This window comes from Myxocyprinus asiaticus, chromosome 2 (assembly GCF_019703515.2).
Source record: "Myxocyprinus asiaticus isolate MX2 ecotype Aquarium Trade chromosome 2, UBuf_Myxa_2, whole genome shotgun sequence".
NCBI lineage: Eukaryota > Metazoa > Chordata > Actinopteri > Cypriniformes > Catostomidae > Myxocyprinus > Myxocyprinus asiaticus.
The window spans coordinates 21252038-21279868 of NC_059345.1; the positions used below are offsets into that span (position 1 = coordinate 21252038).

General features: G+C 40.0%; 1 protein-coding gene across 2 annotated transcripts in view; it reads left to right on the forward strand.

Moving 5' to 3' along the window:
* Positions 1-27831, forward strand: part of LOC127412973 (ephrin-B3-like) — a 102769-nt gene that overhangs the window by 34105 nt on the left and 40833 nt on the right. For both annotated transcript variants that reach the window (XM_051649730.1, XM_051649739.1), the window contains exon 3: positions 27008-27303. In XM_051649730.1, coding sequence (XP_051505690.1) covers positions 27008-27303 — 296 coding nt within the window. The remainder of the gene's footprint in view (positions 1-27007; positions 27304-27831) is intronic.

Consider the following 27831-nt stretch of genomic DNA (forward strand, 5'->3'; position numbering starts at 1 on the left):
AGAAATGAGGAGCCATCCATGGTCTTGCCTATATGGCATTGCACTGTAAATATACTGTATGGGCAAGTACATAAAGGGGTTTAAAATCTGGACCTCCAAGACTTAATAATGGAATATTTATTTCCACAAATAATGGAAAAAGTTTTCCTCCTGTCTAACACATTTGCATTAGCACAGTCCCAACTCAGTAAAGTGTTCTACTTATGGGAACACTCAGAATATTATAACTAGTCTTGCTGATTTTTTTTTTAATGAAAAATATATTTATGAAAATATTTATTTTGCTGAAAATTATTTATGTAAAATAGTAGCCTTAACACATTTAGAAACTTTAACTACAATTGCCACAGTTGTAATAAAAAGGTCTACATTTTTGTCAAAATATCACAGTTACTGTTACTGCTGTAAAATCAAGATCAATTTTGGTAAGGCCGATTATGTGTATTTGAAAAAAACTTGATTTTGGTGCATGTCAGAATAATCCAGTATAGTGGATCTCTTACGTGAGTGGTTCTGTTATGGCTTGCGCGAGTTGCACCACACTTGCACGAAAACCAGGTTGCGCACAAACGCATGTCTCAGATAAGAAGCACATTTAGTACGTAGAAAGCAGCAAAGACAAGATCATTGTCATTAATTGTGTTTCGGTGGCCGTCAGCAAATTTGAAATGCAGAAAAAACACTGTATTAGTATTCTTTAGGACTGAGTATAATAGTTCCAAATTATTCTCTCCATCCCAGTCTCTCTCTCTTTCTCTCTGTCACTCAGCCTGTTAACCAAGTCAGCAAGTTGATGTGAACTTTCTCCAAGACTTTGAAAGGAATACTGATCAGCCATTTTTTTCTTTCTTTCTCTTCCTCTAGAGAGAGAGAAGGGTGGAACGAGATGAGAGAGTCAGGAAAGTGGGCAAAGGGAATTTCTATTTTCCTCATTTTTCCACTGTTTTCATGTTAGCTCTTTTTTGTGAATGTCTCTTCAGAATTGCACGATACAAAAGAGAGAAACGTGGTATTTTTAAATCCTTTCATATTTAATTATCATAATCATGTGGGATTTGCTGAATCTTTTCAGAATGAGAGTGCATATGGAACGATTCCTGTTTGTAACAGTGTTGTTGCGGATTTGATGTGTTGTTTTCTTTCTGTGAGAGTGTGTGTCTGTGTGTGAATCTGTGTGTATATAAAGCAGTTGTCGTGGTATTCCTCTCGTGGGACTCTAGCGGTTTACACATTGCCACATTCTCGAAAAAGTGCTTCTCTCCCGCTGAGATGCGTATACTCCACTTTCAAATTCATTCGCTCTTTTTATTTATCCAGCATCCCTCGTTCATGCATATGAAAGGAGTGCATGGCAGCAATTTTGCCTGTAGACCACCACACAGCTCTAAACCCTTCAACACGTCTCATGCCAGAGGCCTGTCAGTCATCGTCTCAACTGTCAATCATCCCCCTCGACAGGAAGTTGCTCTTGAGAATACCATTTGAAAGACTGCTTTCTAATTGGCTGGCAGGACAGGAGAATGTCATAAAGTGCTTGAGAATTTGACCCTGTGTGAGTTTGAGATGAAAATTAAGTGTGCTAAAGAGACGCTCTATGGGACTATGGATGAGATGATATGAATGTGGCTATTACTGTAATATAGTACTGCTGAGGAGCACACTCACTAACACACCATATACGATATTAGAAGTATTATGATATTTTATCTAACGATAATGTATCGACTGTATTTTAATGCCAAGAATCAATATTTTTTTATTTAATTTCATATTTAGCTATTTCTATTCGACCAAAATGCAAACTCAGATCAACCTAAGAATATAAGTATTTTAACTTTTACATTTGGAAGGATATTTGTACAGTTCTATCAGGAAGACGCACGGACTTGAGTGAAATTTAAGATGACATTTATTTGATGAATATAAGACAGAAATGTAATGTCTCTCTTTGGCGTAAGCCCCGTCTGGCGATCCGAAGAAGTTGTACTCGGAACCGTCATATCCTGCCAGAGATAGGAGACGGGCAAGGAGCCTACCCCTGTGCAGGATGGGACTCAACTGGTGGCGGTGGGGTGGTTGAGGTTGCTGTGTTAGCACACTGAAACAGCAGTGTGATAGATTGTGAGCAGAATTATAAAGTGATGGCTGACATGTGATTAGCTAGGAGTTACCTAGCTAATGGTGCGATGATGTACAGCTGCTAGTCTTCCCGCTAGATCTACGCTGCGCTTACATATCCTGTGTACAGCTAGACTGCTAAAGTTTTTCTGTAATGATAAAAACGCTGGAACCAAGGTCATTTTTTTTTTTACTGACACTAAAGAAGCAATGCTCTATGCTATTTCTATGTTTCTACAGTCAATTAAAAAAAAGGTTCAGCACTTGTTGCTCAAAGTGCCAAAGTGCCAATGAAGATAAATGGAAACAAGTTAGCAAAATATCACAATACATCACAGTTTCGAATCGCAATACACTAAACATAAAGAATAGCAATATTATCATTTAATGATGATGCATATATTGCTAAAATATTGTATTGCTGTCAGGTCCTTCCTGATTCTCACCTCTAACACACAAACACAGGAAAGACACACATCCAGGCTTGGGGAGTAACGGATTACTTGTAATGGTGTTAGGTAATCGGGGAAACAAAAAATTAGTTAATTGTAAACCGTTACAGTTACATAAAAACCATCGTTATCAGATTACAGTTACATTTGAAAAAATTGGGTTTACTGTCAGGATTACAAATGTTAATTTCTGACAAAAGAAATAGTAAATTTTCTGAAATAAAGTGATACAGACAGCTGTTTGTTAAGAGTGAGAGATGGTTTAGATGGGTCATGTTTAGAAGGGACCCCTCTTTCGTCAATCTTGCGAAATTCTACAATTCTACAGATGATACACGCCGTTTGAAGTCACGCAACAATGATGAGTGCTAGTAAAATATTATTTTAAATTGTCTGTTTGATAAATAGTCATTCTTGATGATCAATTCAAGCTCTAAAATAAATATTTCACATATATTTGATAACTTCATCTCTATGTGTACTATTATCGGTCATGAGATATTGTAAGTCAGTGGAGAAGTACATCAGTCAGCGCCAGTAGTAAAAGTCTGACTGGGTGGTCTAGCGGTAACTAATTCACTTTGCGCATAAGAGGCTCAAGAGATAGTTGAGAAAGCGAATGCCCACCTCCCTTAACGGGGCAAGGGCAGCCTCTGCGATCTTTGTAAAGACGCGAGGAGACAGGGGCAGGCCAAAAGGGAGAACTTTGTACTGATATGCCTGACTCTCGAATGCAAACCGCAGGAAGGGTCTGTATCAAGGAAGGATCGAGACGTGGAAGCACGCATCCTTCAGGTCTACCGCCGCGAACCAATCTTGATGCCGGACGCTCGCCAGAATGCGTTTTTGCATCAGCATCTTGAACGGGAGTCTGTGTAAAGCCCGGTTCAGTACTCGCAGGTCCAAGATTGGCTGCAACCCACCGCCTTTTTTCGGTTCGATGAAGTAGGGGCTGTAAAACCCTTTATTCATCTCGGCTGAAGGGACAGGTTCTATCGCGCCCTTCCGTAGGAGGGTAGTGATCTCCACGCGCAAGGTGGTAGCATTTTCGCTCTTGACCAAGGTGAAGTGAATACCGCTGAACCTGGGCAGGCGCCTGGCGAACTGAATCGCGTAGCCGAGTCGGACGGTCCGGATCAGCCATCGTGACGGATTGGAGAGCGCGATCCACACGTCCAAGTTCTGCGCAAGGGGGACCAAGGGGACAACATCATCGGACGTACCGGCAGGTGGGGCCTCGCGGCGGGGCGGAGCTCGAGGTGCCACACCGCGTCGTGGCCGTGCTGAGTCTAGGGACATCGAAGCACTTACCTGGCTCCTTGTGACCACCCCCAGAACAGTCTGGGATGGGGGAGGAAGAGGCCTGTCCTCGTAACCCGTGGAGACTGCCACATCGGGGGCGGCTGTGTGCCACAGCTGGGTGCTCAGGGGCGGAAAGGCCACCGTTGAAAGAAAGCAAGAAATTGACTGCAAGAAAGAACCCGTGGACGGTAGTCGTGGTGACGACTGTACACACCGGGTATGTGACCCAGGGAGGAAGGAAGCCGCTCTTTTGCTGAACTGTTGGGTACCGCAGCCACTTGGGCATGCAGCGAAATCAAACAAAAAGGCAACAAAAGATTTTCTGCCCGGCCCTCCACCGGGGGAAGGAGTGTTCTTTCTACCAGCTCCACGTGAGTGGGTTCCCTCGTCCCTGGGTCGCCCGTCTCAGGGGTGCTTTAAGGACCTCCGTGGGTTCTTAGGCACTGGCTGTGAGACGGGTGGCATCTGCTTCCTGCTCCACGCCGGGGCCGGCCCAAAGGGGCGGGCTGCGGCGGAGCCGGTGCAGTCACTGCAGGGGGACACCCTTGGCAACGAGCAGACGGGGTGCGGGATCTTGAGCCGCGCCGGGGCAGGATGTGCCAGATTACCTCCGTCTGCTGCTTCACCGGCGAGAACTGCTGGGCAAAGTCCTCGACGGTGTCGCCGAATAGGCCCACCTGGGAAATGGGGGCAGCAAGGAACCGTGTCTTGTCGGCCTCGCCCATCTCGACCAGGTTGAGCCAAAGGTGGCGCTCCTGGACCACTAGTGTGGCCATCGTCCGCCCGAGAGCCCGCGCCGTGACCTTCGTCGCTCGGAGAGCGAGGTTGGTCGCCGAGTGTAGTTCCTGCATCAAATCTGAGGTGGAATTACCCTCGTGCAGTTCTTTCAACGCCTTGGCTTGGTGGACCTGCAGGAGAGCCATGGCGTGCAGGGCAGAGGCGGCTTGTCCAGCAGCGCTGTAGGCTTTAGCCATCAGGGATGACGTGAGCCTGCAGGGCTTGGACGGGAGCTTAGGGCGTCCGCGCCAGGTGGCGGTGCTCTGCGGGCATAGGTGCACCGCGAGCGCCTTATCCACTGGGGGAATCACCGTATAGCCCCTGGCCGCCATCGAGGGTAGTGAGAGTGGGGGAACTGCGTAATCGGGGCCGGGCAGTAAAAGGTGCCTCCCACAACTTCGTCAGCTCCTCGTGCACTTCCGGGAAGAATAGCACTGGAGCGGGACGTGGCTGCTTTGAGCGGCACCGCGAGCCCAGGAACCAATCATCAAGCCGCGAAGGTTCAGGGGAGAGCGGAGGGTTCCACTCTAACCCGACGCTTGCGGCTACCTGGGAAAGCATGTCCATCATACCTGGGAAAGCATGTCCGACTGCAACGTTGCCATGGTCATGTTCTCGCAGTGAGAACATGAACCATCCACAAACGCTGCCTCCGTGTGGGTCGCGCCCAGACATGAAAGACAGCGATCATGACCATCCGAAGTTGAGAGATAACGACTGCAACCAGGAATAACACACAATCGGAAAGGCATCTTTAAAAAGACGCGTCTTTAAAAAGATGTTCCGTGTGTGCCACTCTTTTAGAGAAATATATACTCTTTTAGAGGAGGAAAAGCTCTTTCAGAAAATATACTCTCTTGTTTTTCTGCCGAAGCGCCCAGGGGTGTTCTTGCAGTGCACCAGTGCAGAGGAGGCAGAAGCCACTGAAATGCGCCGTCAGATCCAGCAGAGGTGAATGAACAGTAATATTCAGCTCTATGAGCATGACCGTTCGGCTCCGAAGAGAAAATCTGAATGAGTGGTTGCATGCCAGCTCCTTTTGTACCCGTATGTCCGGGGGAGTGGCATGCAAATACCACTTGCCAATTTTCATTGGCCTTTTATTAAAGATCAGAGGTGTCTCGGGCTCCCAAGAGTGACCCCTAGTGTCACTACATCGACACAACGTCGAGTGAGTGACAGATAGGGAACAGCTGCTTCATTGCGATGGCCACGGAAGAACATGCATTATTTTCTTGGAAATTTCGACATTATTCACTCTTTAAAAGAGAAAAGAGAAACAACATTAAAGTTCAGTGGAATTTATGCCTTCCAGCTGTGAAGATGCTCTCATTATCCAAGGACCTGAGAATTTGAAGGTAATAAGAGCCACACAGAAATCACATTAGCTAGGTTAGCTAAAATTAGTTAATATTAAAATGTGTTAAAATGAGTTAGCCTTAGTGCTCAAAGAAATCTGTGGCCCTCATCATTTGGCGGGAGCAGAAATTGCTGGAAGTACTGACATAGAAATCCCCTGGTTTGCATGGTTGCAAATGCGAACTGTACTATATTAGCCAGGATGTCCTGTATGTTGTTCCGTTACCTATTGAAGCTGAAAAAGGACCCCTCCCCCAGATTAATGATACTTAAACCTTAATCATTTAAGAAAGAAATGTTTTGAATACAACAACACAAAAATCAACTGAAACAATACCACTGGAAAACCTGCTATGACTTTCTCTCATTTTTCACCTCTCATGATTTTGCATTCCTGATCATTATTAAAAAATCCAAATTGTACACATAAATACCAAATTAATTGAAAATGTGTTTTAAGTTCTTAGGAAAGAAAGTTCAATGAAGAATTTATCTGAGTTTGATAAATTATTGTTGAGAACAGTTCAAAAGTCTGGGAGAGGGAGACATTCTGGCAAATGTAACATGTTCAACACTCATAGTAATAAGGAATAAGTAACTGAAAAGACACACTAAATGTTTAAATATGTTTTGATCTATTCTTTAAAACTAGATTTTGTTTTCTTTTTGAAATCAAAACTTTTTTCCCCTTTTAAAATCCTCCTTAAACAGAAACAAAAACATGGAAATCAGCCATAAACTGTTAGCTGGTGATGTTTGACTTTGGATCATGAGCAAGCAGAGGAAAGACACTCTCCAGCATTTAATTTTGACAATAATAACGATGATGATGATGATAACGTGATCTACCTATTGAATACAGTCTGAAGTTAATGAATAGTACAAATTACAATTGCCTATACACACTAACTGCAATACATGGTATAATTACACTTTACAGTGTTTTTGAATCTGAGTTATATCCTGTCAGATTTAGTTTAATGTTAACCAAGACATAATTCAGTGCATCTGTTCTGATTATATTTGCTTTATGATAAATTTTCTTTTTCTGTAGCAGACAGATTTCTTTAAAAATACTGAGTTGTTCATTAACAGCTCATTTTCTATTTTCTTGGTAGGGTGCAGTGTCCATGTTTCTTTTCCTTAGATATAATAACATCTACAGCAGTACTCAATAGTAATATTACTCAAACATATTCTGTTTGCATTCAAGGCATAATTGAAAGTTTTAGAGATCATAGTGATTTTATCTTGACTTTATTTACAAATGTACCCTTGAGGTAATCCAAAAGTAATAAAAAGTAATCTGATTACATTACTTTCATATTTCTGTAATTGTATTACATCACTGATACATTTTATTGTTAAGTAATAAGTAATCTGTAACAGATTACATTAAAAAGTAACCCTCCCAACCCTGCACACATCAGTATCCTGACAGGAATGGAAGCGAATGTAAATCAGTAGTCACTCTGTTTCTCATCTGTCTGCTTTACACAAAAAAATGTTAACCTAAAAAATGTGTTTTATGTGGTAACGTCTAAAGCTACATCCACATTAATCCAGATACATTTTAAAATGGCGTATTCTCTCTCCACGCATTTTCTAAAAGTTGCTCGTCAACATGGAAACATAGGAAAACTCTGAAAAGTCCCCTTACTGCGCATGCGAAAAATCGCTGTTCCAAGTACGGTCTGAAACGTAATTGTCCTCGTGTTCCGTCACCGGACAGTAATTCCGAGTAAACGTCACCTTTGAAGGAATACATTTTGAAGGTTGTACAAAATAATACTTATCTTTAACAATGCTATCAAAGTGAATAACAGGCACAACACCGCCACTGCAACATGGGCTGCCATCTCGAATGTTTTGGGTTGAATGGATCACATGACTGTGTCACATGACATCAAATACGTCATAGTTTTCAGAAATCAAAATTTTCCCTGTCCACACTACAATGCAAAAAATGGCACTTAAAAAAAGTATCCACTCTAAGCTCAGTTTTCGCTATCAAAAATGCTTTCTCAGTGTGGACGAAATGCCAAAACGTAGAGAAAAAGATGCATTTTCAAACTAAAACATGTGAGTGGACTTGTCATAAATTAACTGGTTTGATTCAAGTTAGAAATATTATTTAACATGTCTGAATCAACCCTTACTACATTATGTTACACCAACAAAACTAGCCTAATATTTAAGGGTTGGATCAGATAGCAATAGCTCCTTTAGGTAACAATTGCAAGTGACCATTTTTTACAGTGTAATACACAGACACTCCTCTCTTCTCTTTTTGGCTAGCAATTGATTTTACCATAGGCTTCTAAATGTCAGGTCTTGCTGGAACCATATTCTTACAGCACCAGAGTGAGGTTAGGGGAGTCAATCAGAGGAAAACATACAAACCGAAAGAAAAACATAAAAAGTGTAAAAGGAAGAGATTATGGAGACGTAGAGGCAGAGAAATCACTTTCAGATGGCGGGACGGTTGGTAAAGTTGATTTGTGAAGGCGTTCGGCTGTTTTTGGTGTGGAGTGGAGTGCTTGGCCTCAGGGTGTGGAATAGCAGCCTGTCATCACTCCACACTGGCCCTGATTCGCCCTGCACGCCACACGGCCCTGTACGACTAGAATCCTGAGACCTCCACACATTAAGCACCCTACAGAAACATGTTTTTGGCTGGCAGACAACTCGTGATTTTACAGCTCACAAATTTAAGGGAACCACATACTGTATAGTTAAGCATAGTTTAGTGGTCGCACAGACATTTTATTAATATAATACATTCAGTTTGTTGACAGAACAATGCCTGGTGCCACCCTAGACAACTAATCAACATGTTTTAAAGCATTGTAAACTCTTAAAGGTGCAGTGTGTGATTACTAAAATACTTTCTTCTATCCCAGTTTAAAATGCAGAGACAACTAGTAGTAAACCATTTGTAGGATGACTTGCCAAACAGTGTAAACACTGTGGCTTGGTGGGACTTTCAAAACATTGCTCCATTTGTTTGGGTGCCCGAGATAGCAACTTCTGGCTTAACCAACTTCTGGCATGAATTTTGAGAAATTACACATTGCACCTTTGAAAATGAAAGTTGTTCATTGGTTATTTGCAGCCCTTAGGTTTAAGGAAAGAAACCTATTCCTAGAATAGTTTGTTTATACATCGATACATAAGAGCCACTAATATGTAAGAGTATTGACAGGCACTTAACTACCTGTTTAATGGAATATTCTGGGTTCAGTACAAGTTAAGCTCATATTGTGAATTTTTGTGGTAATCATCATTATGCCGCAAATGCTGTCAGTTGAGCTTAACTTGTTTCAAACCCAGTATATTCATATAAGTAAGTGTTAAAAGTCGATTTTTGTAGGTATCTGCCAAGACCAACAGTGTAAGTCAGCTCATGATTGCATTTGTCTTGCTAGGGAACAAGTTACTGAGAAAATGGCCATAATGTAGGCTGTATACTTAAAAAATCATTCCATCTGAATAAAACTAGACTTAAGTGAAAAAAAAACAACCTCCCATGAGATGTGGGTTAGATTGTTGTAAAATTGTGGATGTTTATTTCTTCTCAAAGTGCACAAATCAAGAAATTCCCCCATTTCCAGAAATGAATTTCAGGCCCTGTTTGTGGAACTTAAGAATGTTCTTTTTGGCATCTGGCTGTAAAACCCTTTCTGATTCTGAATTAGAATTTTTTATAATTCAACAGTGAGTTCCGGTTCACTAATTTGATGGGTAAAGAAGTGTTCTAAGAGTGCTGTGATATTTCTTATAACATCACTGGGAAATTTCACTGTTTGTATCACTCCACATTTTACCCACATTGTGTCCACAATTTCAATTACTTGATATTAATTTCTTGTTTATAGAACTGTTGTATAAAAACAATATCACTCTCGCAATTGTGTGACTTTGAATTGCATTCTTGTATTTTTATATACTTTCTTGTATTCCTCAGTCCAATTTATAGCTGTTATGAATTGTATATAGTAGGCTATAATCTCTGCATACACACATGGAGTCAATTGAACCTTTGAGTAACAGTTTCCTGGGGCCACAAAGACATTTGAGACCCATGTAGGGGTGTTTATAAGCCTTATGGATGCTCTGGACTCTGTGAGGTGGACAGTGGGGCTGAGCTGGGTCTGACCCGGGATCTGATGGGGCCTCTCAGTATGTGGCCCTCTGTCTACCTCTGACCCCTAGTGACTCTGTCTAATCAGACCGTTAAGTTTGAGAGAGTGAGTTTAACCTGGAGTCATCTCCCTCGAGGAACGGCTTTGCACACACATAATTCTGTATTCACACTTTCATATATATATATATATATATATATATATATATATATATATATATATATATATATATATATATATATATATACACACACACACACACACACACACACACTTTTAAGAGTAACACACACACTAATTTCACACAGAGTAACACAGGCATTGACATGGAGACCCTTGGTCACATACCAGCTGGGCTGAAAGATTAATTTTACTCCTTAAAAACCTTTGCTCATTCACACCTACACTGTTGTTTGTGTGTGTGTGTGTGTGTGTGTGTGTGTTTGTGTGAGTTTCTGTGATCTGCATGAACGCTCACCTCTTAATCGGCATTATGATTCATTATGCTGTGAATCATATTCATGTGCATATACAGGCGAACACATATGTTAATCTCTCAGAACAGGGAGCTTTGAGAACATACGGCTGCAGAAATTTACGGGCCTGATCTGAGGATATGAAATACAGACAGAGAGAGAGAGAGAGAGTGAAGGAAAGCGTATGGTTTTTTTCTTTTTTTTTTTCTCTGTCAGCCTTGATGGATTTTGATTTTGTTTTTTGGCCAGAAGTAGGGGTTGAACGTTCATTAGCATTTATTTCACATGTGATTTATGCTAAACCTTTCAGGCTGCTTTCAGAGTGTGTGGAAACAATCACCCTGTTGAAAAAAGGGATGTTTGAAAAATAAATACTTGAAAAAATAGCTAAATCTGTTGTGTGGTCGGGCTGGGTGATATAGCTAAAAAAAAATATCTTGATATAATAAGCCTTTTGTTTTTATTAAGTATATATCTTGATATTTTCATAATCGATTTTCGTGGAAATTGTTTATGTTAATAAATTAATAATGTGAATCACATTCATGTACACATATAGGCGAACACATATGTTAATCTGTTAACGCATGTGGAGTACTACAGATAATATGTGCATGTAGCCTACTGTTTAAATAGAATTTAAATTAATACACTTAAGAAATGCAAGTATTGCCATTTTCCTCTTCAAATATTCTTAGTTCGGTGTATTTTAATACATTTAGGCTATGTTTAGTACGAATTGTTTAATTACCGTTAAACTGTTAATGAATTACTGTTAATAATAACTTGTATAAAAGATACACATTTGAGTTCCTTAAAAACTGAACGCTTTGGATCATGGGATATTTCAGACCTTTGGACTTAATTTTTTATTTGAAATTAAGTAAAATCATAACATGCTGCGTAAACACAGTAGCCTACATAACATACCGTTTCTCTGTTGCTGGTGAGATGTCAGCTGAATGTGCTTTTGTGCTTTCCTGGCGACCGCTGACGTAATTGTAGGTTGAGATGAAACAAGGAGACCAGCAGATCAACAGTGCTTGTTGTCATGTTGTATTTTAACACATTATCAAGGTGTATGCAGTAAACATAATGTTCACTTTTATTGAAACGCTCCAACACTGATTGCGGACGGTTCTTTTTCTGTGATGTGGACAAGACGTGACATGCAGTGCACAAGTGACCTCTAGCAGCATTACTAAACGCATTTGTCCTGGAATTAATTAATTGACGATCGATAAGCTTAATAGATCAAATTGTTAATGACAATTAAGCGATTATCGATTAACCCTTTAAGCTCTGAAGGTGTTTTTAAAGATTTCCTATTTCAGTGTCATGCCCAAAATTAAAGGCTAATCACTGGACAAAAAACAAAAAAACAAAAACAAGTGTTTAGTATCATTGTAAAGAAAACTTTCACAATTTCTTTTTAATGATATAGATTATGATACATAGACTCTCAGCCTGAGAAACTGTTAAAAAATCACAAAAACAATTGAGCCAAATATTTCTTATTTTTCTTATTTGACATTATGTATCTCTGGGTGTAAATAAAGTGGCTCAGAATAATTGCTTTTGGTTTGTTCCCAATCATGTCAAACTGAAAAATTTGTGTTGATACGACAAAGCAATCAAAAGTTATAGCATTACAAAAAGGATAATAATTTATCCTGGTGTCCAAAAACATCTCCATGTGTCCAAAAGACTCTAACATAATAATTGTACATAAAAAACTAATTACACATGACACAACAATGACTAAAAGTTTGCTTAGCATGGAGACATGGTTTTAATAATGAGATTTCACAAAATGAGTGTCTTTTGACTCAATACGTCTGCATCAGCTTTGTGTGGATAAGTTATATGTGAAAACGCGGCATATAAGCAACACCAACATAATTGTCAAAGACATACAGTATACTTAGCTATTACTCACAAAATTTTTATCTGTGAGTAAAACATATAGGCTGGTTGTATTCTACTCTTTGAGACATTCCAACAGCATATGACACACGGCTATTGATGAGTTTGATGTTTTTAATGATTCCAATAATATGTACAGTGCATTTTAAAAATTTTTTTTTTTTATAAATTATCAAAATGGAACACTTCTGGTTTGTCTGCAGATTTCAAAGCACTTGTTCAGTTTTGGTCATAATGCCTACATGCACTGGAAAGTAGAGCTTCTAAGCTTTCAAATGATACCTATTTTGTGTTGGTCAAGACTGTAGTTGTTAATATTTTGATGATTATTTTTTTCTCACGGACCCATCCGAGCTTAAAGGGTTAATCATTAACATCCCTAATTTTAACCAAACAGCCTCTGTAGCCAGGTTATTCAAAATATTAAATGTAAGAAGTAAAATAGAGTAAAAATCTTGTTAAAATAAAACAAATGATAATAATCCAAAATAATAATTAATTAAATGGACAAAAAGTTTAATTTCAAAAGTTAAAAATAAAATCATTTATATGCACTAATATAATTAAACATAGAAATAAACAGTAATATTTACCTACATATATTTATAACTAAAACATAACACATGAAATAAATGAATGGAATATGCTACATGGGCACTTCTGTGACAATTTCTGGACCGAATGGATTCATTGAAACGGAAAGTTTGAACTGATTCACGGAAATTAATCAAACTCACCAATTCAAACACAAATTTTGCTACTGAAATTTAAATCAGAGATGCTATTAAAACATCTCTGTCTGAATGCAAGATTAACTGTTAAAATAATTGCAAACTTAACGAATAACTATTAAAATCATTGTAATATTCACAATGTTGCTTATTTTTTTACTGCCAGCAAAACCATTGCAAATATGTAATACATTTTCAAAATATATCATCCAGCCTTACTCTCTGGTTAGAAAGTGTATAACGTGGAGGGATATGACACCGTTGCCGGAGTGATGTAGACCGCCTCCTGTCAGGAAAGGGCATGACAGCAATGATGACAAGGACAGACCTACCTTCACAGTGCCACTGAGGGAAAGAAAAGCACACACACACACACACACACACACACACATTTTAAATATTTATTTATATCCACTCGACATAGAAATACAAAAAAGTCATAAATAGTTCAGATGCATGTTTGCAAGAAACTTTGCAGGTTGCACATGTCAGTATTCAATCATTAGCATCAAGAATACAAATAACAACTCCTCCTCCACACACTGCGACTACCAATAATTTTGTAAATTCTTCTGCTGCGGAGAGCTTGTTTAAATGCCATTTTCATTACTGATACCATGCACATGGTCCATACAACTTTCCAAACATTTTGCATCTAACTGCATTAACGCTGGCAGTTACAACGGGCGTGCCTCTTAGATATTACCGAACTGCGTTCATGCGGGTACCTCGTGCCACTGGTTATACACACACACACACACACACCATCTTCCATTTGCATCTTTTCCCCGTTTTCCCTTTTAAAGGTATTTTACTCATCTTTAACTTAAATTTTCTGTCCTTTCTCTTTGTTTTTAACTCTCCTTGCTTTCACTCTCCCGTCAGGAGCGGCCATATGGAAGCCATTACACCCGCTGTTCCTCTTACCACAAACATTCCAGAAGTGCCTCCAGCTTTCTTTTTTCACAGCAGCCTCTCTTTCTTCCTCCTTTCTCTCCCTCCTCTCCACCCCATTTATCTTTCACCTGTTTTCTTTGTCCTCATTTCCATCATTTTCAGGGTTTGCCTGCCGAGGTCATGTGATAATTGGCTACATGTGATATGCTTATTGTCAGACAATTTGGTTACATTAAAACAACATCATGGTGTACAGCGGCATATTTACATACTGCCCTTTAGCTATCATTTAATATCTGTAAATAATCACATATCATTTTACATGACATAATGTTCTGTGAATTTTAGATGAGAATCAGTGCAATGTGACCCTGTTTCTTTTTATCTCCTTCATTCACGTGTTGTGTTTACACGCAATTCATTTGAATAAAATTGAGGGTGGTTCGATATTTTTGTCTTCTGATGGGACTGTGGCTGAATTGACCCGCTCGCTCTAAATAATCACGTCTTCCACATCGTAAAGGTTCTGTTTTGATCTGAGATGTTTAGACAAACTCAGACTACTGAATGGTTTGGAGGCTTGGGAGCAGATATTGTGTTGCTTGCTGCATAATCGACCAGAAAATGCAGGTGAAGTGTAAATAAATGGGCTGCATATCATTGTATTTCATTTAGAAACTTTCATTGGTACACACTAGTGGTTGACCGATACGGGTTTTACAATGGCTTATGTGATACCAATAACTAGAGAACCAGCCACCCCGGCTGATGGCTGGAATAATGATGAATCCCATTTAAACCTGGAGATAAACAGAAAGATTAGGATTTTTAAATATGAAAAGTGAAAGAATAAAAGTAAAGAAAATGTTGTAAAATTAAGAGATTAAGATTCTGCACTATTTTAGGATACCTATCAAATGTAATTTGTGATATTAACTTGTGGAGCTCATGCCAGCTCGAATTTGTGCTGTAATAACAGCAGAAGGCAGCATACCAAATACTAAGAAATTCTGATAATATACAGTATTTTCATTGTAGACAGTTAAAAAGTTAAACAGAAATACAAAGTTTTTATACAATATTTAGGCTTTTAGAAATTCACTAATATATTTGAAAACAGATATTGTGCATTATGCATTGATTAGGCTGTTGGTGGATTTTGAAACTTGACTCAAAGGAGGGATAACATCCATTAAATGGCTAACACATTCATTAAGTGGGCACAGTTACCGGTTTACGCGATAATTTCAGAATTTAGATTGGTCTATCACTAGTACACATACACCTACTGCCAGTGTTGTAGTCGAGACTAGCTCATCCGATTCCAAGTCCAGTCTGAGACCAGAGTAGATCGAGTTCGAGTCAAGACCGAGACCAGAAGAGGGTCGAGTACGAGTCAAGACCAAGACCGGAGCGGGACGAGTCCAAGTCGAGACCGAGACCATTAAAGTCTTAGTCTAAGACAAGACTTTTTTTATGAATGTATTAAATGTATAATTTAAAGAACTATTGACTCTAGGCGCATATATCAAATAACCCTCATTTACTATTTTCTTAAGCTTGTGTTGGTTAAACAATATTACTGGTTGAGAATAAAAATTAAATAAGTGACACAACCTAGGTTAAGTGAACAAATTGGTATTACAATTCCGACATGTCAATGTTAACAAAATGTCAGTGAAAAACTTGTATTAAAGGTTCAAAGTGCTTATGTAGCTCAGCATGGCAATACAAACTACCAGCTTCTGTATACTACAGTATTATACTCCATTCAAGTCAAGTAAACATTTCTGCTTTACAAAATACAGTATTACTGTACTATAACTAAAATGGGCCAAAAAACTGAACTACTATATTTCATTCACTGTAAGTCAATTAAGCATTTCTGCTTACCTTTGCCTGCAAGATTTTATATGCGCAAAAAAGTTTTTTTTTTTTTTTAGAAACCATTCAATTCTGATGACATTGAGAGAAGTATTTTCAAATTTTCTTCAGTATGTGTAGTATTCATGTACTGTAACTAATGGCTAAAATATTTCTAAAAGACTACCCAGATAGCACACGTCCATCTCCGAGATGTTTGTTTTAGATATTTTCATCTGGAAAGCATCACATTTTGATAAACATCTCTTGAACATCTAAATCAAAAACGTCTCAAAGACATTTGCTGAATGTTTGATTGACATCCGAGAAGAAACATCTTATAGACGTATTGCAGATAAGCAAACAACCTAAAAAATATGTCTTCCAGATATAAACGCACACATCAAATAGATGTTTGGGTTATGTATGTGTGCTATCAGGGTAGAGGCCGTTCAGACTAAAGCAGTGCAACGAACCCAGATAGCACACGTACGTCTCTGAGATGTCTGGTTTAGATCTTTTCATCTGGAAAGCATCTAACATCTGCTAAACATCTTTAAAAAATCATATTTACAATCATTCTAAATCATAAATGTCTCAAAGACATTTGTGAAATGTCTTATTGACATCTGAGATACACTTATTGGCATAAGTCTTATAGACGTATTGCAGATGACCAAACAATGTAAAATAGACGTCTTCCAGATGTAAACACACACATCAAATAGACGTCTGGGTGTTGTACATGTGCTATCAGGGAAAAGAGTATAACACAGGTGTCTCGAGACATATTTTTAACAGTTGATGTTCTTTTTAACTTGACTAAAGAACTTAAAAAAAATAAAATAAATTGGGGTGCTCTTGCACGAGATACCAAAAACATAGCAATACCTAATGCAATGGTCAAAGACATCCGTTTTGCATGTTTACATAGAAAAACAACTGAAAAAAAGCATGGGTGAATGCAACAACGCGTTTGGTGTAAACAGCCCCTTATTAACTACACAAAGCACCAATGGAAGTTTCTCAAAGTTACCTCTCAAAAAAACAGTCTTTTGTTGACTGTAGGTAAATATCCACTTTACCAAATGATTCGTTTATTTTCTGTTTTCTAAAATATCCCAATGCTATTTTAATGAGTGAGAAGCTGCTGCAAATTATTTAGTGAGATAGCAGTCCGAACTAATCGGACTGAATAGCCAATTGATTCGGACCTTTTTGTTAACCTGTTTGGCCAATTCGCTGAAAAGAACTGACTCAATACGATTTATTTGTGAATCGGGCATCACTAGTTCTGATTCAACACAGCAGATTGAAATTCGGGACAAACGTCAAGATCTCTGATATTGTCAGTCAAAAATTTTTGTCAGATAAATCAAAGCTTTCACTGTATATTTTTATAAAAGAGACTCGACTGGACTCGGGGTTAAGTCTGAGTCAAATTGCTCATGAGTCCATGACAAGACCAAGACCATGAAAATATGGTCTTGAACTCAGACTCGAGTCCGGTCTCGAGTACTACAACACTGCCTACTGTTTCAGATTTATAATTTTTGTCCCGCATATTCTCTCTCCAGGTTTTAGAGTTTAGTTTAGGATACATTGTCATTTTTAATTGGTATTTTTCTCTGTTTCTCTCTCTCTGTTTCCCTGGTCTCTTGGCTGTTTGATAAGGGCTTGGATGTCTAACTGGTATAGTGTTGTTTAGTCTGGTCGCTGGAGACCCAGGTCAGGGTTTAATCGAGCTCGAGAAGCTGCCGATATAGCAGTGTAGAGAAAAGAGAGTAAGAGAGATGGAAGATAGGAATGATATCTCCAGACCACTGCAGGTCTGCTGTGCCCTGATTCCACCAGTCTCTCCACGGCACTGCTGCTGATGAGATCAGCGCTCGTGGAGGTTAAATCAGCTTAGTGACGTGCAATACAAGCTGAAAATGAAGTGGAAATTGCTGAAGTAAAAAATTATTTTCAAGTCATTTCAAGGTGATTTTAACTGAAGGATTTCGACTGGTGTTTGCCTGATGGATTTTTATCACATGCAATCAGCACATCAACAAAATGAGATGTAATTCTTAAATCTGGAAAGCTTTTGTGGCCTGTAGGATAATTTTTTCAGCCTGCTGGAGGATGTTATTAGTGGTGCTTGCTAAGGCAATCACTATTACAGTTGCTTATACTTAGGGTTAGAGGTTGAACAAACTAGTAACCCTAAGTATTAAACATTGATGCGTAACTTGTCCCATACTGTTTGTAGTATGGATGTAAATAATACCTTGAATCGTGTGCCTTAATGAAGAGAAGTGTGCTTTCGCTTTTCTAAGTGATTGGATTTGTGATTTTTGTCTAGCGGACAATAAAGTTGCCACAAAAAACCAAACAAAAACATTTACTTGCATTGAAGGAGGGACCCAAGCCATATTTAGAGAGCAGAATATCACGTAGACTTAGGGGTGGGCTCTTTCGAACTGGGCCAGTAAACAGCCACCCAGAACAATCCAGCAATGCCCTAGCAACTACCCAGCAACCATGTAGCAACATGCTAAAAACCACTCACAACACCCTAGCATCTTCAGAAAATGTAAATATTTTGTTTCCGTTGTTTTTGCTGATTTCTTTTATGTGGTTTTAATGTACGAACATGTTAATCCATGTTCACACAAGATCTGTAGTTGATGTCTTCATCCAGAATTTGTTAAAACCTCCACATTTATCATGTCCTTGTCCATGAAGGATTCTTGGCCATCTCTGACATTCCACTTTTTATGCACATACCCACACACACACACACACGCATACACATAGACACAAAGGTCCACCTCACTGCACCTGTGCCCCGAGCTTGTTTTTGGGCACAGCTCGAGTTTCTCGTGTGGAATCTTTGTAATGCAAGACTGACGAACAAGAGGATGGAGGGGGTTTATGGACAAGAGAAGGTGGGGGGCTGAGGGTCAGGGCTGTTAGGGGTGGGACGGGGTGAAACTAACACTCGGCTCTTTTCAAGAGCTGTCAGGGTCAGGGAAGGGCGTCGACAAAGTTTGACAAAATGATGTTTCTGCCCTCATAAATGAGCACTGCATACACACACACACACTCCCATCACCTCTGCCCCCCTCCATCCCCCCACTCCTTGTTTCAATGTGTGAACATGAATACCACCTTTGTTGCAGAAGAGGAGAAAAAGAGAGAGAAACCGAGGGAGGGTGGGAGAGTAAGAGAGAGAAACAGGAATGAGGAGTGTTTGGGATGTGGAGGAATTGCTGGAGGAGTGTATTATCATGTTTATATTTAGAGTATACAGAGAGATGTCGATATAATTTCACTTAAATCTATGCTTTGAAGTCTTGCCCTCTGTGTGGTTGGGTTTTGTTAAACACACACTCACAAGTCTCTGTTTGCGTAAGTCTGGTATTTTCATCCTTTTCTAATTCCACCATCTCAAACTCGACTTTATTCGTGTCCCTTTTTCTTCACAGTTTTTTTCACGCTTGACTCACAGGTCAAAAATTGTTTGGCGAGGTTCTGCAAACGTTCTCTAATTATCTGCAGAGTGCTTACTTAACCCTGAGTTTGCTCATTAGACGTTGCCGCCTGACAGTTGATCAATCATGAGGGCTAATGTGGTCCAGTGTTGAAACATATGTAATTACACAGCCTGTGCGGTTGGGTCTGGCACACACATTTTAAAAAGAGCATTAATGGATCGGAACGTTTGTAATGTTGAACTGTTTCACTATGTTTCATGTTTGTTGTGTTGAACAGTGTAAGTACTTGAAGTGAGGCGACAAAATCGTTCCTGTTGTAAGCAACAGAACTGTCTATGCTGCAAACATGGGGAGACGCGCAGCAAGCTACATTGCTTCGGTAAAGGTGCGTTCACGGACAGTGATCACTGTAGGCCGCCTGCACTCTTGTTTGCTAATGGCATTTTCTCTCGACTACTTTCAAACTGTATCCTGAGGTGAATCACATGAGCACATGCTGTCTACTTTCCGTCGATAGTCGCCGCATTGCATTTGCGTAAAGTACACATCACCAGCAGTCTCTGTTGGTCATGTCACCTCAAATCGAAAGCTTTCGGTCGATTTGTCACTGCAAATTGCCGCCAATGTTAACGCCGTTTATGTGCATGAAGTCGCATAACAAAACAAGAATGTTCCTGTAATAATCAGTGAGCGTGTTTTACATGCACAGTAATATGCCGATAACTATCAAAAATTAGCTTATTAAAAAATTTAAGAAACCTGTGTTTACATGAGACCTGAAATCATCAGGTTATTTTGTCGTCATAACGTAAACAGCCATGTATACAACACTTATGCACTTTGGATAAGCCGATAAGAACATCTGGAAAGGTGTTTACATTTAATGCAAATTGGAGTAACGGGCAAAATAAATGTGTGCACTGTTTATGACCTTACAACGATAAAGGAATGCCATTTAAGGGGTTAAAATGCCTGTAGAGCCGAGGAGGGCGGGGCCGGGTTGGAATGAGACACACCCGGTCCCCAATCAGCCTGATGGGGCGCGCGAGGGATAAAGGCGGCCGGGGACGACAGTTCGAGAGAGAGAGAATTACAGACAGCTGTGCTGTGTTTTTAGTTGTGTGTTTTTGGTTGGGTTTTTGTTTAATAAATTATTATTTAAGTTGTCAAGCCGGTTCTCGCCTCCTCCTTTCCTCTAAACCCCCTTACACTGGTGCCGAAACCCGGGAAGGAGGAGGGATTCCCGTCGCAGAGTCCTCGACACTGCCATCCACCCAGGGGAGCGCCGCTGCCGTCCGACGGGGGACGGAGTAGCCCGACTACCTGGACGCGGGGAACGGCCGCCGTCCGCGAGGCGAGTGGGGACGGGACTCCACGACCGCCTGGAGCGAGGGAGCCGCTGCCGGGGGCGGAGGAGTGCCCTGCCGTCCCCCGGGAACGCGGAGGGGTCGAGAGAAGACCGCCGTCCGCGGGGGAGGAGGGAAGTGACTCCCCGACCGCCTGGAGTGGTAGGGCCGCTGCCAGGGGCGGAGGAGAGACTCCACGGGACGCCGGGAACGCGGAGGGGCGTTCTGTCCGCTGGGGGTCGGAGGTCTGACTCCGGTCCGCCCGGGGAGGAGCGGCTGCAGTCCGCCTGAGAGGGTGGAGTAGTGATCGAGGACCACGCGACGGCGCATCAGAGAACCGGTGAGTTTCTTTTTCTCTCTCTCCTCTCTCTCTCTCTGCCGCTCCGTGTTGGCCTTTCCCTCGCCATTTTGTGTTGTTTTTTCTCCTCCCAGGTCGAGGAAGGCGGGGAGGACCCGCCGGCAGTCGGGGCATAAGGCACGCCCCCCCCCCCCCCGGAGAGGAAGGGTGGGGGGGATGTACGTCATGCCGGGGGCTCCCCGGCCTGAGGCAACGCCGGGAGGAGTGTAGAGCTGAGGAGGGCGGGGCCGGGCTGGAATGAGACACACCCGGTCCCCAATCAGCCTGATGGGGCGCGCGAGGGATAAAGGCGGCCGGGGACGACAGTTCGAGAGAGAGAGAATTACAGACAGCTGTGCTGTGTTTTTAGTTGTGTGTTTTTGGTTGTGTTTTTGGGTTAATAAATTATTATTTAAGTTGTCAAGCCGGTTCTCGCCTCCTCCTTTCCTCTAAACCCCCTTACAATGCCCTTAAACATTGTTGGCATATTTAGCATAATTGGTGTAAGAAAGTGCGTGTAAACGCAAATCAGACTTTTAATTCTGATTAGATGAGCCGCATTAAAAGCTGTTGTAAAATAGCCGTTGTATGCACACCTGTGTGCACGTAAGTTGAATTTTATTTTAACCTTTAAAGAGGCAACCACAAACAGCTTACTGTCTTTTACTTGGTGGAGGAATTGTTTATTTTGATTATTACCTTTAGGCACTTCACTTCACATCATGCCTAACAACACTCTTTAATTGTGGTAAAATCACTGTAACGCACTGCCTCTTGTGGCTTATTGTTGCTATTTAATGCACAGCTTCTTTGATTATAATGGGAGAGATGGAGTTTTATTGTGCCTAACCGCTCGCAGTGTTGACTTGCGTGTGTTAGGTATCAGTAAGCGTGAGTTTGACTAAATACTGTTCTGTCCCGCTAACACAGAGGGCGTGAGAGGGAGGGAAGGAGAGAGAAGGTGTGAATGTGGTGATAAAGCAGAGTATTATTCCACTTCTCTCTCTGGGTCTCAGCAGAGAGTTCAGTAGGTTAGAGCAGACCAGCGTGACCATGTCAACAACATGGCTAGTACTGAGCGAGCAACTCCCTTATCTCCTGCATCCTCTGCTTTCTTTCTCTTTCTGTCTTTCTCAACCTGTTCTTCCCTCTCTCATTGTTGGTCTTTGTTTACTCTGTTCCTCTCTGTTTCATAAGCTATTTTATCTCTCATTCATCCCATTCATTCTCTCCTCTGATCCGCAACACCTCTCTTTCTCTCTGTCTGTGCTTTCCTTTCTCCAAATCAAGTCTACTGTGACAGAGCCTACCATCAAACAAGAGACAAAAATCTACCTAACAGAAAAAAGTGTGCAGATACAAAAAACCCTTTTGCATCTGCTGGATGTTTTGGTGCTTTCTGTGCGTTGTTCTCTGTGTGTATTTTTCGCTTACATTTTTTTACCTGCCAAAAAACAAGACAAAAAAACAACAACAAAAAACAGTAGCAATGGTGTGTGTCTGTGTTTTGTTTTGGGTAAATGCCACAGATTTATGTGTGTTAAAGCAATGTGTATGTGTGTGTGTGTGTGTGTGTGTGTGTTTGTGGGTACATGTAAAGTATCGGTCAGTCTAATTGTAAGTGTGTGTGGAGTATGTGTTGAGTGTCAGCACTCTTTACTCTAAGAGCTACTGATAACCATCCTAACCTGTGTGACAAGGACAGGATGCTACACCCCCATAGGAATGCCACACACACAGACACATTTAGACCCTGTTCATTTGTGGTCAGCGCTAAATACAGGTCTAAAAGGGGTCTAAAATGTTTTTTGATTGTGGCCACATCATTTTTGAGGTGTAAACAGTAACAATAAACCACCCCTCTCCTGTCAATCACCCGAGTTTAAACTTTTCCGGTTACATGCTGTTTAAAAGGAAATATCTGTCCGATCAGAAAATTTGAAAAGGCAGATACATACGCGTGAGAACTTTACAGATCTTCTTCAGTGTGTCTGATATCAACATGCAGAGACACATACATCGGAAGCTGAACTAACAGAGATACTCCACAAACAATGGATAATTATGCTCGAAATGTTGCATTTGTGCGTACATTAAATTTCAACTGCATCTGGGAGAAACAGCGTGCTAGTTTTGTGCCTACTTTCTTTGTTTTTTCTGATTTTTTTCGTGGTTTATCACGCAGCAACATAGTGTTTGATGTATTTCGTCATGAAACAGAGACCCTCCACATCCGAACACAAGTGGTCACAGGAGACGCATTTAAGCATCCAGGTGTAAACAGCAATGTGTCTCACCTGACCACATGTGATCGGATCACCCGAGATGCATTTTAATATCAGGTGTAAACTGGGCCTTACTTAACTGTCTAAAACGAGGACACATTATACTGCCATGCAAAGGCAAAACACAGTAACTATACTTAGGCCCCATTTATACCTTGCATTAACATTTGTTTCATATCTGGTCTGGTATTCTTTAACTTGATTGCATTCACACCTTGCATTGAAATGCATCTCGACTGTGATCGGATAGAGATCCGATCAAACTTACATGCGCAAAATGGAAAACAGTACTTACATATTACATCAGAAGCTGTGGTAACTGAAATTTCACCATCTTTTAGTGATTTTTAAAAACAATGATGGAAAATGTAAATGCTTTTCATCTGTTTAACAGTCAGGGTTTTCCTTCATTTAACATTAAATTAGATTAACGGCAAAGCTAAATTTTGGGTTGCTGAAGCAAAATTAATAATATTCCTCTTGCGTTCGGCGCTTTGTAAGTGCTAAATATCCTTCTAATCTGCAACGTGCGAGTACGAGTGTCGCGTAAGCGGATACTTTTGCGCGAGCCACATAATGATTAGAAAACAGGATAGAGACACGAGCGAGTGAGGATTTGAGGAGAGAAACAAGATATTCCTAGTGTATTCCAATGGAATAAATAATGATATATTGTTCATTGTTCAGGTGACAAGATTTAACAATGGATGACTATAGTCAGAATCCATCCCTGACCACCTCCAAACTTGGTTTAAGTGACGATCTGATCACAATGCATCTTGAGTGCATTTACACTTGTTTAATATGGTCAAGTGCTATGCGATAGCGATCCGATCACCCAGGTGTCAATAGTCTGTTGTGTCAAAACTGATTAAAGACTGAAATTAGGTTACTTAGTCTATAATCTGTCCTGTGGCAGACGAGTTTGGCTCAACTATACTCAGATTCAGAGAAAACAGAGTGTAAAATGGCAATAATCACTTATATTTTTTTGTATATATATTTTTTTCTCAGTTTCAGTGTTGTAGTTGTTACTAGGCTTTGCCATTGCTAATAGACTAACATTAACCCTAAAATATTTTTTTGTTGTTGCATTTTTAGAAGACAAAAAACATTATTTATTCATTTATTTATTTCCAAATAAGGATGTCCCTGAATGTTCATAAAGGGAGGTTTTGTCATATTTAGCTCAACCCAAACTTTAGTCTGTTCACACACACACACACATAATCACAGACACAGTAGCCTTCTTTTCCCCCCTCATGCATGATTTCACACATTCTTCTTTTGTTTCACAAAAGGATGAACGACTAGCATTAATAAACATGCCTCGGGTTAGCATGCTATGGTAATGTATGTAATTTGTAAATGGTTGCACTTGTCATTTCATGAAACTATTTCATCTATTCTATTCACATGGAAACAGGCAGCCTGTAAAAAAAAACAAGCCCAACTGCCTTAATTTGTTTACATGTAAATAGCCGTTGGTGTGGCTGGCTGTTTAAAGATGATGATAAAATGGTAATTATCTTCTGTCGAGTCCTTTAGTCTTTTGTTTACATAAAAAGAATTCAAAGGAAACTCCCTGAGAAAACTGGAAGCTCGAGACGCGTGCTATGCATTGATCTGACACAGTTTCCTTTCGAAACAAGTGGCTCGGGGTGGAATTTGGATTCAGGCTACCCCATTCATTCTCATTAGAGTCACTTGTTAAAGATACAACAAAATGTCATATTTCTGGAAAATTAGCCATCGAAACCTTGAAGTCTTGGTTCTTACAGATGAATTACGCAGCGGAAGAGAGCACTTTCAGTAGGTGTTTGAATAAACAGGAAGCGAGAATGAATGAATGAATGAATGAATGAATGAATGAACGTTACATTTATATAGCGCTTTCTGACACTACACTCAAAGAGCTTCACACAGTGAACAGGGGACTCTCCTCAACCACCACCAGTGTGCAGCATCCACCTGGATGATGTGACGGCAGCCATAGTGCACCAGTACACTCACCACACACCAGCTATTGGTGGTGAGGAGAGAGTAAGAGAGTAGAGTTATAGAGCCAATTCATGGATGGGGATTATTAGGAGGCTGATTGAGAATGGCCAATGGGGGAATTTGGCCAGGACACCGGAGTTACACCCATACTCTTTTCGAGAAGTGTCCTGAGATTTTTAATGACCACAGAGAGTCAGGACCTTGGTTTAATGTCACATCCGAGGACAGTGCCCTTTTTTACAGTATAGTGTCCCCATCACTATACTAGGGCATTAGGACCCACAAAGACCGCAGGGTGAGCACACCCTGCTGGTCTCCCTAATACCTCTTCCAGCAGCAACCTGAGTTTTCCCCAGAAGGTCTCCCATCCAGTTACTGACCAGGCTCAACCCTGCTTAGCATCAGTGGGCTACAGGGTGATATGGCTGCTGGCATAAGAGAGAGAGAGAGAGCTTGATAGATGAATGAGGTATAAAAGAAGAGGATGCGTTTTTACTTGTACAGATGAATTGGTGCATAAAGTAAACACAGTGAGAAATGCAGTGAATGTGGCGGCTGGTTGGACCCACAACTGTTCCAGAAATGCCACTCAGTTCCTGAGGCAGCCAGCATGCAGCTCACAGACATTTACATAGGAAGTGGCATTGTGTGAATGTCTCTCAGTATTGTGAGGCAAGAGGTTATAGGGGGCAGATTAAGCAAGTATCTCATAATGAATTTTTGCCTCTTTGCTTATACATTTAACGGGCAGGTTTTTGCGGGCTTGCTCCATCACAAAGAAAGACAGTAATGTCAGTAGATAAAAAATAAAAATAACATTATCATGAATGTTTAATATTTAAAACCATCAGAATTTAAAAGAGAAAGAACAATATATTGTTTAAATGAAAAAAAAAAACTGTTGTTAATAATTTATTTAGTTAATTAGTTAGTATGTAGTTACGAAAGGTCAGTTAAAGGTCAGTTATTTTATTGTGTATATATTTGTATAGTATTTATTTATAATAAAAGTATTTTTATAATATTTATTTATAATTAAAGTATTTATAATAATAATTATTAATATTATATTAATCTTAATTAAATGTATATGAATGAAAATTGGTTATCTTATTTTATTAATATTTACATTATGAATTTAATGATTTTCAGAAATTATAAGTCAAATATTTTATTGTGTATGCTATTTTGTAGTATTTATTTATAATAAAAGTATTTTTATTTTTAAACTATTGATAATTATTTATAACAATTATTAATATAATATTAATATTATATAAATCTTAATTAAAATAATATTGAAAGGGATAATAATATACTTTTTTATATTTATTGATATTTACTATATGTATTTGGATTAGTATAATAGTAATATAATATTAATTATAATTATTTATATATTTTAATATAATTTTAATTGTTGTCTTCATACTCTTTGTCATATTTTTGTCATACTCTTTTGTCATGACATTAATCTTCTCTATTTTTCCCTCTCTCTGTTCTCTTGCAGGTTTAGTGATGACAAGGGTTATGTCCTGTACCCTCAGATCGGGGATCGCTTGGATCTCATTTGTCCAGCATCAGAACCCCCCGGCCCCCGGGCTCCCGCCGAGTATGAGTACTATAAACTGTACCTGGTGTCTTCACGGGAACAGGCAGACAGGTGTGAAGTGACCGGAGCCCCCAATCTGCTGCTCACCTGCGATAAACCCAACAATGACATGCGTTTCACCATCAAGTTTCAGGAGTACTCGCCAAACCTGTGGGGCCATGAATTTAAAACCAATCAGGACTACTTCATCATCGGTGAGTGACTGTGTGCGTGCGCACGATCCTGAATCAGTGTGTGCCTGCTGATACAAATCAAAACAATTGATTATTTTCTCTAGCAACTGTTTGTTTGTGAAAAGATCTTTTGTTTGTAATAGTCTCAAAGACGTGATGTGTATGCGAGTGTGTTTGTTTCTGTGTGTTCATTCACCATCTTCTTTTGTTTATTGATTTAATCGGTTCTTCCGTGCTATGCGAAGGGATGGCATGGTGGTATTTCACCACAGAGTTTATTTTAGGTTTGTTTTTAGTTTGGGATATTAAGTTCTCTAAGAGGTCGTGATCTTCTGTTGGAATGTGGCTGATTGTAAGTTTATCAAATGGAAGCATCTTGCGTTGGGTCGTGTTACTGGGGGTTGTTTTTAAAACAACACACAGTAGCATAGAGGGAACTAGGCCAACATAAACGGAAGCCCGTCAATATCAACACTTCAGAAAGTAGATTTGACACACTGGAAAGCACAGGGCTTTCAGTTACAATTGCTCTAACATGCCCAGACCCAC